The sequence below is a fragment of the Pleuronectes platessa genome, chromosome 13 (assembly GCF_947347685.1).
Source record: "Pleuronectes platessa chromosome 13, fPlePla1.1, whole genome shotgun sequence".
NCBI classification, from domain to species: domain Eukaryota; kingdom Metazoa; phylum Chordata; class Actinopteri; order Pleuronectiformes; family Pleuronectidae; genus Pleuronectes; species Pleuronectes platessa.
Window position 1 is genome coordinate 24,146,876 of NC_070638.1, and position 14,388 is coordinate 24,161,263.

At 45.2% G+C, this 14,388-nt stretch overlaps 1 protein-coding gene across 3 annotated transcripts; it reads left to right on the forward strand.

Annotated features, from left to right (window-relative positions):
- The first annotated feature begins 577 nt into the window (after positions 1-577).
- cryz (crystallin, zeta (quinone reductase)) lies at positions 578-14,100 on the forward strand. Of its 3 annotated transcripts, none has more exons than XM_053438527.1 (8): positions 578-805; positions 2,272-2,424; positions 2,642-2,805; positions 10,307-10,358; positions 10,978-11,127; positions 11,419-11,520; positions 13,313-13,408; positions 13,803-14,100. In XM_053438527.1, exons 1-8 carry the CDS (start codon positions 698-700, stop codon positions 13,962-13,964), a joined length of 987 nt encoding a protein of 328 aa, XP_053294502.1. In that variant the 5' UTR covers positions 578-697; the 3' UTR covers positions 13,965-14,100. The 3 variants fall into 3 exon arrangements, with proteins under 3 accessions (XP_053294502.1, XP_053294503.1, XP_053294504.1); XM_053438528.1 differs by lacking the exon at positions 13,803-14,100 and adding an exon at positions 13,571-13,771; XM_053438529.1 differs by lacking the exon at positions 11,419-11,520.
- The last annotated feature ends 288 nt before the right edge of the window (positions 14,101-14,388 follow it).

A 14,388-nucleotide genomic window follows, 5' to 3' on the forward strand; every position in this document is an offset into this window, starting at 1 on the left:
TGTACATTCGTTTGCAGTATTTTCTATAGAGTATGAGGGGGAGAAAGAAGTAATGAAGAACAAATACTTCGCTACTGCACTTAATTAGGTTTTTCAGAGGACTGATTACTTTCACTCCCTACAGGGGTTCAATTCAGCAAGACTAGACTGCATGTGTCCAGTGATTTGTCTTCTTCTCTGTACCAGCCCTGTGCAGGTTGGTTACACAAACTATCCTAGTTTGAGTGCCTACAACTTTTTCCGTTTTGCTGAGTTATCAACAGGGTCATCGTGTATCGTTGAAGCTAAAATTCTTACTTTTTTACATTTCAGAGCCTGTAGTAGAGGAGCTGAATCAGTACTTCTACTATTAGTACTATTACTAGTATTTTTTTACACTAGTATCTGTACAATACATTTACAGAGCCACATAGACACAGTGAAAAGGAATAAATAACTAATTGTGGGTTAAGAAGCTAATTAATCCAAAATGAACACATGAAGCCGTGCAGAGCCAGGACCAGTGATGGTGGGCTGGAAACCACTGGACAGAAGGAAGTGACAGCTTGATTTACTCCAGTCCACACGGTGGCGCTAACGCACTTCTAACCGACAAGTTTAAATCTGCGGAAGGAGTGAGTGTTGACAGCTCCACTCGCCAAGAGTTCACCAGTTGAACCAGAGACTGTGTGTAAGGTCCATCTTGTTTGTGTGAGACATGTCGGGCAGCAGAGTGATGAGAGCCATCAGAGTGAGTGAATTCGGAGCTCCGTCAGTTCTCAGCCTGTCTTCCCAGGTGACCGTCCCAAAGCCTGGACCCAGACAGGTGAGACTCCCAGCTGAACCCAATTGATCACAAGGTCTGGCTGCATGGCCGAATTATAGTCCTGCGACTGCAACCGCGGAAGGCCACGCAGTTGCATCGACGGACTCGTTTTGGTTTATGCTTCTAATGTGTTGCGCGTGTTGCAACGCAATTCACCGCCAGAACACTAGGCGGAGTAACGTTGTTTGTCGAAGACAAAACGCACAAACAAGAGACGTCTTCTTCTTCGTCGACTGTTTATTTAGATCGCCACTCCGGCTCCTCATAGCCTATTTCTGGCGGACAAATCGGCCAGTCAGTGACGGGTTATACAAGTAGTCATACTTTCGGATCTCTTCTGCCAAGTGCTCATCTATTTGGTCCATATTCGTTCTTCTAAATCTTCCGTGATTTCCGCGTATTGTGGGGCATGAAACTGGAAACTAGACTCCGGACGGGATGTAGTAAGCAGACCAATCACAAGCCTTGCGGGCTGTGAAAGGGGCGTGTTGCGTGTCTTGCATGCATGCATGCATGCGTGCGTGCGTGCAACCCGACTATAATTCGGCCTTCACTCCTGAGGGGCCCCTCTGGACCCACAGCACATGTGTCCGTTTAGTTAGTTGCATAGGGGCTGTGAGACCAGTATGTGTGTTGGAGCTGGAATTGCTGATTTAATAAACAAGTCAACTTGCAGAAAATTTGAAAATAGCAAATGCTATTAATGATTGATTCATTGCTTGTATTGGTTTTCTTTCAGAAGAAATGTCAAATATTGACTGGTACCAGCTCCTCATGTGAACTTCTGCTTCAGGGTAGTTTAAAAAACTTTCTTGGATGACAAACACTTTCCATTCAGTACTTTTTTAAAGACAAAAGTTATCAGATGTATTGATAGTGAGCGTTTTATTTGTTGTGTTTGTAAGTTTCAGCCTCGCAGTTTTCATATGGTGAAACAACACAACCTCGTTAAAGTTTTACAGTGTGTTCATCACATGACAATCACAGCAGCTTGATAAGGAACAACAATCATGTTTAATATAAAAGTTTGAAACAGTTTAGGTGTTAAAACCAGAGGTCAACATGGCTGATAGTGTCCTCTAGTGGCACACATTTCTAACCACGTATGTAGTATGAACCTTTGAACTGTTGATCCAGCTTAGTCTCTATGAATAAACGTCATAATGCATTAATACAGTCAGTATATTAGCCAATAAAATAGTAAATAAATACTAAGACAACACAGTCTGTTATGAGTAGGACCATAGTGAATACAACTTATTCTACTTGAAAGGATAAGCTGTGCTGTTACAGTTGAGATTGGACACTTTTAGGACTTTTATTTTGTCTGTTGTGCTTGGCCTTGGTTTTTGATGTCTTATATGACCATAAAAACCTCAGCATGTTTATTTGTCTGTTTTGAAATAGAACATGTTGATTTCGAACTGTCCGGCCTCTGGCTTTTCCATGATGTGTCTCCTCTGTAGGTGTTGATCCGTGTCCAGGCCTGTGGCGTGAACCCTGTGGAAACTTACATCCGTTCTGGGACTTTCAGCAAGAAACCCACCCTGCCGTACACACCGGGCTCCGATGTAGCTGGAGTGGTGGAAACAGCTGGTGAAGGAGTCGTAGCATTTAAGGTCTGAATGAAAAGCACTGCACGTTAAAACAGAATTATTGGTGGATACAGTCAATATACAATTGCATATCATCCATTTGCTGGATTTAAGCACTTGATACCAATACAAAAACACATATTGGAAGCATTCACCCTGTTTGATTAACACCAATAAATGCTGCTGTTATTACACATACAACGTGTGTGTGTGTGTCTGTATGTGTGTGTGTGTGTTGCAGGCAGGAGATCGGGTCTTCACCACAGCCACCGAGTCTGGGGCTTATGCAGAGTTCACTGTAGCAGCTGACGACTGTGTCCACAAACTGCCTGAGGCTTTAGATTTCACACAGGGAGCAGCCATAGGGATTCCTTACTTCACTGCCTACAGAGCTTTGATTCACAAGTAAGACCATGATACTGTTAGGGGCTGCAGCTGCACCGTGGTGGTTAACAAACAGATTCATATGAGGCTTCACAGGCCAAGAGCCTTTTTTATTTCCAATTTGGTTTACATATTCACATATTTTCCCTATCCCTCTGTACATTGCACAACAATAACATTGCTATGCAAATTGTTGTTTATAGGCTCACAAAAGACATTTAGCTGTCGGTAAAAACTACTCCAAATATGCTCAGAGTCTAAAGAAAATAAAAGTCATCACAGGCTCACACACACATCCCAGTGTCATTGAAGTGTTGCTGGTGTATCTTCATATTATATCATTGTCAATCCCAGTGTCAGGCTAAACAGATGCTTAAATGATATGAGAGCAGTTTGATTGCACAGAACATTTTCTGTATTGAATTTAAACTTCTTTCCTCCACTAACACCATCAGTACAATTCATGAATAAAGGTTAAAGCAGTGACAGTTACATTTGGTACCCATGCACGCTTTGAGAGTAACTCCCCGGCTGTGGAGATTGAAGAGGCCCAGGAGGACCGCTGCCCCCCCGTCATATCCATGGCAGACGTGTGGAGATCCCTTCACCGGATCAACACCCGCAAGGCAACTGGACCTGATGGGATCCCCGGCCGAGCTCTCAAGGTGTGTGCAGATCAGCTGGCAGATGTTTTCACAGACATCTTCAATCTGTCACTGCTCCAGTCTGTAGTCCCCGCATGTTTTAAGAAGACCATCATTGTCCCTGTTCCCAAGAAAACTAAAACCCTCTGCCTGAACGACTACCGCCCAGTAGCACTCACTTCCATCATTATGAAGTGTTTTGAGCGGCTAGTCCATCCATTCATCACCTCCTCCCTCCCTGACTCTCTGGACCCTCTTCAGTTCGCCTACAGGTCAAATAGGTCGACTGCAGATGCCATCTCCCTCACCCTACACACTGCCCTCTCCCACCTGGACCAGAGGGACACATATGTGAGAATGCTGTTCATCGACTACAGTTCAGCATTCAACACCATCGAGCCCCTGAAGCTCGTCACCAAGCTCAGAGACCTTGGGCTCAACATCGCCCTCCGTGAGTGGATCCTGAACTTCCTGACGGGCAGACCACAGGCGGTGCGGATCGGCAGCACCACATCCTCCATTCTGACTCTCAACACCGGTGCCCCCCAGGGCTGCGTGCTGAGTCCTCTCCTGTACTCCCTGTTCATGCATGACTGCGTGGCCACCCACAGCTCTAACACCATCGTCAAGTTTGCTGATGACACCACTGTCATAGGCCTGATCACCGGCGACGATGAGAAGGCCTACAGAGAGGAGGTCAGAGCCCTGACATCTTGGTGCCAGGACAACAACCTCCATCTCAACGTCGGCAAAACGAAGGAGCTGATCGTGGACTACAGGAAGAGACGAGGAGAAGAACACGCCCTCCTCTCCATCAACGGGACCACGATGGAGCGAGTCAGCAGCTTCAGGTTCCTCGGGGTCAACATCAGTGATGACCTGACCTGGACCCATCACACAGACTCCATCAGGAAGACGGCTACACAGCGGCTCTTCTTCCTCCGCAGGCTGCGGAGGCTCCACATGGATGACAGGATTCTCTGCAACTTCTACAGGTGCACCATAGAGAGCATCCTGACTGGCTGCATCAGCGCCTGGTATGGCAACTGCACCGCCCTGAACCGTAAGGCTTTACAGAGGGTGGTGAAGTCTGCCCAGCACATCACCAGGACGGCGCTACCATCCATGAAGGACCTCTACACCCAGCGGTGCAGGAAGAAGAGCAACCGGATTATTAAAGACCCCTTTCACCCCAGCAATAAACATTTTTGCGTGCTGCTGTCTGGCCGACAGTACCACAGCATCCGGGCCTACACCACCAGGCTCAGAGACAGTTTCATCCCCCAGGCCATAAGACTTTTAAACTCCTCCCAAACCAGAGTAGAGTCTGGTGCGCCGTAGAGAAAGGTCGCACTGACAATGGCTCCGCATGCACTACGCAGTTTTATGTTTATTACGTTTTTTCTTGTTTGTTTTTTTGTACGCACTGCACTGTCGCTCATACAGTATGATCGACTGGCACTTTTGGATATACGTTCGTCGCTAAATACAGAGTTTTTTTTTTCAACTTACCGGAGTGCTTGCTGTGGCTCCTTTGTTCTACCGCCGACGTGTTTACCAATATGCCGACGGAGGAGAAAGAAGCGGGGGAAGCGCGCCAATATCCTGTGCAGATCTCGGACGAGATGCAGCAATCCTCCGCTGCCGAACATTCTACTCGCGAATGTTCAATCCCTGGACAATAAAATGGACGAGCTACACGCACGGATTAACTTCCAGCGGGACATCGCAAACTGCTGTGTGCTGGCGTTCACGGAGACCTGGCTGGATCCCATAGTGCCTGACTCCGCCGTTACTCCGCCCGGTTTTTCTATCTACCGGCAGGACAGGACCTCCGAGTCAGGTAAGAGCAGAGGTGGAGGGGTGTGCTTGTTGGTTAACTCTCGCTGGGGCTCGGATGTTGTTGTGCTTTCTACACACTGTTCACGAGACCTGGAGTTGCTATCGATAAAAGCCCTTTTTACCTTCCCCGTGAATTCAGCTCCGTTATAATCACAGCTGTTTACATTCCACCGCAGGCAGACAAAACGTGCGCGTTAGACGATCTGTACGGAGTTATTAATATACTTGAGGATGCTCACCCTGAGGCAGTCTCTATTGTTGTTGGTGACTTTAATAGGGCTAATATGAGGAAAGTTTTGCCTAAATATCATCAGCATATTAACTTTCCCACCCGGGGTGACCAGACTCGTGACCATTGTTACTCACAAATACGGAACAGCTACAAACCCCTCCCCCGCACCGCTTTTGGGAAGTCGGATCACGCTTCCATTATGCTCATCCCAACCTACAGACAGCGGTTTTTCGGGCAGTTCAACGCTGGAGTGCTGAATCCATTAGCACTCTCCAGGACTGCTTTGAGACAACAGATTGGCAGATGTTCTGTGTTGCAGCTGATGGGGACATTAACGAATACACAGATACTGTCTCTTCATATATCTCCAAATATATAGATGATGTCGTCCCTAGGGTCAGTGTCAGGACTTTCCCTAACCAAAAGCCCTGGGTAAATGGTAATGTCCGTGCTAAGCTCAGAGCACGGTCCTCTGCCTATAAATCTGGTGACCCGGAGGCTTTGAGGAAGTCCAGATGTGACCTGCGGAGGGCCATCAGAGATGTAAAAGAGACTACAGGGACAAGCTGGAATCCAACTACGTCAGCTCTGACCCCCGACGCTTGTGGGGTGGCCTGCGACACATCACTGGCTATAAAGGGAGAAATAGCAGTGATGATCAGCATGCTGCCTCCCTACCTGATGACCTCAACACCTTCTACGCACGGTTTGAGGCAACCAACATCCTTCCATCCGCGAGACTGGCTGAGAACCGAGACGATGACTGCACCCTGTCCCTGACCGTGGCTGACGTGAGGCGAGAGCTTCAAAGAGTGAAGCTTTGAAAGTCATCTGGGCCCGATGGAGATCCAGTCCGTGTCCTCAGGGGGTGCGCCGACCAGCTAGCAGAGGTCTTCACCTCCATTTTCAACCTCTCCCTACAACTATCAACAGTCCCCACCTGCTTCAAGCAGGCCACCATCATCCCCATACCCAGGAAATCATCCATCACCTGTTTAAATGACTACCGCCCTGTAGCACTGACCTCCACCATTATGAAGTGCTTCGAGCGGCTGGTCAAAACCCACATCTGCTCGGCCCTTCCAAACACCCTTGACCCCTTCCAATTTGCATACCGCCCAAACCGATCCACGGACGATGCCATCGCCCTGGCAACACACACCACCCTCTCCTACCTGGAAAAGGCCAACATATGTGAGGATGCTGTTCGTGGACTACAGCTCCGCGTTCAACACAATTGTGCCTGCCAAACTCGTCCCCAAGCTCAGGAGCCTGGGTCTTAAAACCCCCGTGTGTAACTGGATCTTGGACTTCCTGACGAGCAGACCCCAGGTGGTGAGAATGGGCAACCACACCTCCTCCTCACTGACTCTGAGTATCGGGGCCCCTCAGGGCTGCGTACTCAGCCCCCTCCTGTACTCTCTGTACACGAACACACAGTTCCAACATCATCCTCAAATTTGCAGATGACACCACCATCCTGGGTCTCATCTCTAACAACGATGAGACCGCCTATAGAGATGAGGTTAGGGGCTTGGAAACATGGTGCCAAGAGAACAACCTGTCTCTCAACGTCTGCAAGACCAAGGAGATGATCGTGGACTTCAGGAAGCTGCAGAGTGGGGGTCACGGTCCGTTACACATCGATGGAGCTCTAGTGGAGAGAGTCTCCGAGTTCATGTTCCTCGGTGTGTTCATCACAGATGACCTTACCTGGTCCAAACAAGCGAACTCTGTGGTCAAACCTGCACAAAAGCGCTTATACTTCCTAGAGGAGACTCAAGAAGTTTGGCATGGCTGCAAAAACTTTAACAAACTTTTACAGGTGCACCATTGAGAGCATCCTCTCAGGCTGCATCACTGCCTGGTATGGTAGCTGCTCCGCTGCTGATCGCAAGGCCCTGCAGAGGGTGGTGAAGACAGCGGAGCACATCATTGGCTGCCATCTCCCTTCCGTGCAAGGCATCTACAGCACAACATGCCTTAGAAGAGCACTGAAGATCATCAAGGACCACAGCCACCCAGGCTTTGGACTTCTCACACTGCTGCCGTCTGGCAGACGTTACCGGAGCATCCGAGCACGGACTACCAGACTCACAAACAGCTTCTTCCCCCAGGCCATTAGGCTTCTGAACAATCAACACTGACCCTCTGAACAGTCACCATGTACATTCTGCTCCCCCACTCATACAAATACACTTACCTCACATATATTCATTTTATTTAATATTCCCCACTTCTTCACCCTGTAAACTGTTGCTTCTTTTGTACTTTGATCTGCCTATGTTAGAATATTATTTAATTTAATATTCCCCACTCCTTCACCCTGTAAAGTGCTGCTTCACTTGACTAGGTTATATGTTACGGTGTTATGTTATATGTTATGTTACATAGTATGTTATTTTTCTATTTTGTAAAGTCGTCTACTGCGTAGATGTTGCCTGCCATGTCACAAGAATTTCACTGATCCGATGACTCTGTCATTGGTGCATGTGACAATAAACTTTGATTTGATTAGCAATAACTCCACTAAATAAGCACTGTGGCATATTTGCACTTTTGCACAAAATTGCTACCCTGACGTTGTCATACTCACAATTCTAGTCAGAAAATATGAGTCTGAGACCGCTCCATTGGGCTGTGATTGTGGGGCGTGTTTCATCCGAACCAGAAAAAAAATGCCTCTTGTCTCAATTGGATAGACCTACAACCAATCAGAGCAACGTTGTATGTTAAGCGACTCATTGTGAGTTATCTACCGCCGGGTTCACGCCGGACGCTGAAGCGACGCCAAAGCGCGGCGTAAGCGCAGCGCCAAGCCTTAAATAACAGCTGGCTCCTATCCACTCCCATGTTAAACCTTTGAGCGGGTCGCTGCCTAGCGCCGTGCAGCGATCGTTTCGGCGTCGAGTCTATTTGTTGCGCTTGACGCGAGTGTATCACGCCAGGAAACACACTGAAAAATTATTTTAAACGATATTGATGACATATTTTATATGATATTAATGATCAAATATGCATCCCATACTTTGAATTCCCCTTCTGTTGTCCTGGAGTTTTAATTTGACCAATGACATTATTAAATGTCCCCCTCTGCCCATCCACTACAGCCACACAAGCAGTGATAAAAAATAAAAAGAGAGAGAGGGGGGGCTACCTATTCTCCACATAGGCTTGAGTGGAGAATACGTAATTTCCCCTCGACACCCGACATTTAACGGAGCAAACAGCGGAGAAGTTCTTCAACATGGATGACATTAAATTAATAATTGAATTGGAGAAGTACAGTGAGTTGTATGATCCTCGGAACATGTTGTATAAAGACAACACCAAGAAAGACAAATGTTGGGACGCTGTTGCTTAATGTTGGAGCAACAAGAAAGTATATGCTTGAATACTACTGGATCAACGGGTGATATTATTAGCGCGGCGCGGCGCTTTGGCGTCGCCTCCACGTTCTCTGTTCCTCTTTCAAAATGAATGCGCTGTCGATGTCTTCTAAAACAGACTCAATGGCAGCATCTACACATCTCAGCTCTCCAGCAGCAGGCATGTTTGTTGAAAATGAATTCAACCCAAGTGCACTTTGGTGACGTGGTTGATTACGTTACCGTTGATTGTCTGTCCATCATCGTATAAAGCCCGCCCTGACAATCTGATTGGTCCGGTCACTTTCGAACCGGGCATAATTTCTCCCCAACGGAGCGACTCCAGACCGAACTTCCCGACCTCAAATGTTGTGGGCGGGGCTAAAGGCTGAATTATAGTCCTGCGACTGCAACCGCAGAAGGCCACGCAGCTGCATCGACGGACTCGTTTTGGTTTATGCTTCACCAACGTGTTGCGCGTGTTGCAACGCAATTCACCGCCAGAACACTAGGCGGAGTAACGTTGTTTGTCGAAGACAAAACACACAAAGAAGAGACGTCTTCTTCTTCGTCGACTGTTTATTTAGATCGCCACTCCGGCTCCTCATAGCCTATTTCTGGCGGACAAATCGTCAGTGACGGGTTATACAAGTGCTCATACTTTCGGATCTCTTCTGCCAAGTGCTCATCTATTTGGTCCATATTCATTCTTCTAAATCTTCCGTGATTTCCGCGTATTGTGGGGCATGAAACCGGAAACTAGACTCCGGACGGGATGTAGTAAGCCGACCAATCACAAGCCTTGCGGGCTGCGTGAGGCTCGCGTCGTTTTGTCGTATAGTTAGAAAAATTGGCCGACGCACGCAAGTGCGTGCGTGCGTGCAACCCGACTATAATTCGGGCTACAAAGTTGCACTACTGTTTTTTCTTTCTTCAGCTGTATATATATATTTAGATATATATATTTATTTCATATTTTAAATTGTTGATATTCCATTTTACACTATTTTATTCAAATTTTGTTTTGTTTTTTAAATTCTTGAGCATTGTTAGAAGAGAGCCTGTGACTCAAGCATACCATTGCCAGCGACTGCTTAATTGTTATTTCTGTGCATTTGATAATAAAACTCCTGAATCATAGATGTAATCATGGTAATATAAACAGCTGCAATGAACCTTGTTGTAATGGCAATAAAAAATAGAGCTTCGGGAATAAAACAAGCTAGAGAATAGTACTTTATCGTATTTAAATATTTGAACATCTTGTTTTTTTAATTTATTTCCATTCCTCTTGAAAGTAATGGAAATGTTGCCTTGTCTTGGGACTCATGTGAGTGGGGAAGTCAGCATGAATTAAGAACGAGCACAGCACATTTATCTGTGATGTTTATTGATATGACAGAATGTGTTTTATTCTGCTATTTGATGTGTTACAGAGCCCATTCAAAGGCTGGAGAGACTGTCCTCATCCATGGAGCCAGTGGAGGGGTGAGAGTTTATATTTATTGTCAATTTACTTCAAACAGTTTAAATTATTTCTACATCCTAATTCAATCAATCAATCAAATTGTATTTGTATAGCCCATATTCACCAATCACAATTTGTCTCATAGGGCTTTAATATGGTGCGACATCCTCTGTCCTTAACCCTCAGCAAGAGTAAGGAAAAACTACTAAAATACCTTTTAACAGGGTAAAAATACGTAGAAACCTCAGAGAGAGCCACATGTGAGGGATCCCTCTCCCAGGACGGACAGAAGTGCAATAGATGTCAGGTGCAGGAAAACATCATCAAGATTAAAATTTTTAGCAGCATTGATGAGGGTAAACATTTTGAAGGATAACTTCAATACTACTTGTCACTCAGTCCTGCTGCAATCATAGTCTATGGTCAGCAGCCAGCAAGATTATGATCCGCCATCCAGATCGGATCCACGATAGTCCACAGTCATTGTCCACTGCTGCTTATTAGAATCCATCATCAGCCGCCGACCTTTGTCGTGGTCCACCACGATTATATGATGACAATGCGACACAGGATCCGCCATTACCACTCTCTTTGTGTGTGTGTGTGTGTGTGTGTGTGTGTGTGCGTACATGTGTGTAGGTGGGTGTGGCTGCGTGTCAGTTGTCCCGTGCTCTGGGTCTCAGGGTGTTGGGAACAGCAGGGACACCAGAGGGAATGAAGCTGGTCCTCAACAATGGAGCTCACATGGCCTTCAATCACAGAGAACAGGGCTACACAGATAAAATCACGGTAAACACACAAGTACACCAACACCAGGAAGAAAACTCCTTTTACACGATGAAGCATTTTAGTCATTGTTTCCTGAATATCTTCAGCGCACAGCATCACGTGTTGTTTTTTCCCTTCACATTTCCGGACAGGTTCTTTTTAAGTGATGTTTGGATTGAATAGCTCTGGCAGTGATCATGCCATGTGTCAGGATCCTGTAGAATGATGACTCTGATTGGTCAGTTGTTGTGATGGTGAATTAACCTGGTGAGAAGTGAATCAGCTTCATAACACTGAAACCCCTTGTTCCAGGAAGCCACCGATGGCAGGGGCGTAGATGTGATAGTGGAGATGCTGTCAAATGTCAACCTGAGCAAAGACCTTGAGATGTTGGCCTACGGAGGACGTGTCATGGTCAGTAGCTGTACTATCTGTAGTTCTACCACAGCCAACATCTGGTTCAGGTCCTTCTCAACTTAATAAAATGTACCGCCAGACATCACACAAGGATGTAGAGTCCAAAGATTTAACCCACCTGTCTTCATCTATCAGCTCCACAAACTATATTTTCAGGAATATTCAGGAATTGATCATCACACAAATACTCTGCAGTTACTTTTTCTCAAATGTCAGTTATCGTGAATGAGGAGGCACTGTTTTAGCTAAAATATTGCATAATCAAGTTATGTGATGGGAATTCATCACTAGCTTTAGTTATTAAAACAATAAACTGTATTTAAACTGTATACCGGTATTTTTTGTTCTGTTTATTCAAACCGTCCTTGTAACACCGTACATCTTAATACAACTTTGAACAACTTAGAAACACCGTTAGAAATTGTGCTTCCTCGGAGGGTCGCTAAATATAAACCTTTTTCTACGAGAAGTCTTCTTCATCACAGCAAGTCCGCGACTCCACCGGAACCGTTTCAAAATAAAATAATTTTCACAATAAAATAACAGAGACACTTCAATATATATATAAACAATAACACATGTAGGGTTAGTTACACTGCATATAAATGGTAAATGTTTTTTTATTTATATAGCGCTTTTCTATTCTTGATGACCACTCAAAGCTCTTTACAGTACAGTTTTACATTCACCCATTCACACACACACACATTCATACAGTGAATCTATTCGCAGCACTTTGTTATTCTATGGGGGGGGGGGGGCATTCAGGGTTCAACATCTTGCCCAAGGACACTTCAGCATGCAGATGGGTCAGACTGGGGATCGAACTGCCGACCTTCAGGAACTGCTAATGGATAATTCATTATTTGTGAATAGTGCCAATGCAGTTAACTCACTGATCCCATGGCAACAATATACTTCCTAGTTAAATCACCCAGACTTTGAAAAACCCTGGTTGACATCAATGTTGACTTGTCTGTCACTTATCAAGATGAAGCAGATTCCCCTGAGGAGAAGTGACCAAGTGAACAACAAGTTAACCACTAATGCTCAAATACATATCAGCGTCACTATCATAGACAGTATATACAAATGTATGTAGACTGCAGGTACAGAAACTGAAGCCAAAAATAATTCATTTCTCTATAGTAGTCCATGAGAAAAACATTTTTTTTTAATAAATGATGGTCCCATTTAGAGTAATAGAAAACAAAGCACAGTATGCATTTGGGCCAACATACAGTTTGATTGATAGCTAATTCCATCTAATGGGTGCTAGGTTGCAGTTGTAGGTGGGTGTGCAGTGTCTCAAACTGTTAATCAGGCTCTACCCCACTACTCCAATTATGCTTACTTTAAGCTGTGTCTCAATTCGGGAGATGCATTCTTCTGAGGCTGCATTTGAAGACCGATTGCTTCACCGCGGACTGTCCCAATTTGAAAGCTCCTCCAAATATGGACGACAAATGCTTCTTTCCAACTCAAAGCAGCATATCCAATGATTCATTGTGCTTCTGTGACAAACTGAGGTAATGGCGGCAGCAAGCCAGGCGAAACCGCAGAAGGATTTATTTTAAAATGTTGGTACTCAACCGAACACCTAACGGTACAAATGTTTAAAAAAACCCATCTTTTCAATGTTTAAATAGACCTTTAAAATCTTTTTCTGTTTATTAAGCCAGCTATTGACCTGATGTTTGGTAGTAGCATCACAGTAGTATCACAGCTGGGTCAATTCCTTGCACACTCCTTTATCTCTCTCACCTTTGCTCTCCTCTTTCTCCCTTAGGTTGTTGGCTCTAGGGGCCCCATAGAGATCAACCCCAGAGACACCATGGCTAAAGAAAGCAGCATCATCGGAGTAGTTCTTTACTTGGCTACACAGGTACGAAAATCACACTTGATGGTTTGATTTGGTCTGATTTTATTCATTGGATTCTGTTATATTTCATGTTCTGTTTAAGGCTTCACATACTGTATGTGTCTGAGATTAATGGCAGATGTTCTATCCATGAGCCAACACAATTAAGTGTAATGCTGTTTACAGTTTGGACAGGTTACTTCTACCCTCTTACCCCGGCAAATCGGAAAATTCTGTTGCCCCCTCACGAGTCTTTGGTGAAGCAAGAATTTGACCACAATCACATAACATAACCACAAATAATGTACAGCAAACAGCTTTTGACATGGAGGCAAGAAAAGCTGATCCTGCTACAATGCTCTGTTTTTTAAAAACATTTTCTACATATCTCTTCCCTCGCTCCTCCTTCTGTTCTCAGGAGGAGAAGAAAGAGTGCGCAGCGTATCTCTACGCAGGAATGGAAGCTGGTTGGCTGCGTCCAGTCGTCGGTTCCCAGTATCCACTCGACAAAGCTGCCCAGGCCCACCATGACATCATCGAATCCCCTGGGGCAGCTGGGAAGATAGTCCTAACCATGTGATGCCATGACGATACCACAGGTCATTACATAGGTTTCGGGCTGTTGATAAAGTAGAGAATACAACAGCAATTAAATATGAATGAAAAGAACTATCTGTATTTTTTCATAAATTTTAATAAATCATGCTGACAAGTGATGATGTGCACTGTAGTCTTCCTTTCATGGTAACATTAGTGCGCATTTGCTGCAGTGGGTATAAAAGGTGAAAAGTTGTGCTTGTAGTTATCAACCTAGGGCATTATCATGTGGACCTGCGATATCACCACTCACACATTTTATTTCACCAGAATCTCACCAGTGCGGTGCCAGTTGAGAACCGAACGTTACATAGTCCACTCTCCTTATCGGTGTGGACTAATCAAAAGAACCAATTTGCTGTTTGCGGATCGCAAAACCTCAAAGGAACCAATGTTTTACCATGATT

Excerpts from the sequence above, each read along its gene's own strand:
- cryz (XM_053438527.1), top strand. The coding sequence starts at position 698 with ATGTCGGGCAGCAGAGTGATGAGAGCCATCAGAGTGAGTGAATTCGGA. Across the intron at positions 10,359-10,977 it reads TCCATGGAGCCAGTGGAGGG|GTGGGTGTGGCTGCGTGTCA; the intron begins GTGAGAGTTTAT and ends ACATGTGTGTAG. Across the intron at positions 11,521-13,312 it reads CCTACGGAGGACGTGTCATG|GTTGTTGGCTCTAGGGGCCC; the intron begins GTCAGTAGCTGT and ends TTTCTCCCTTAG.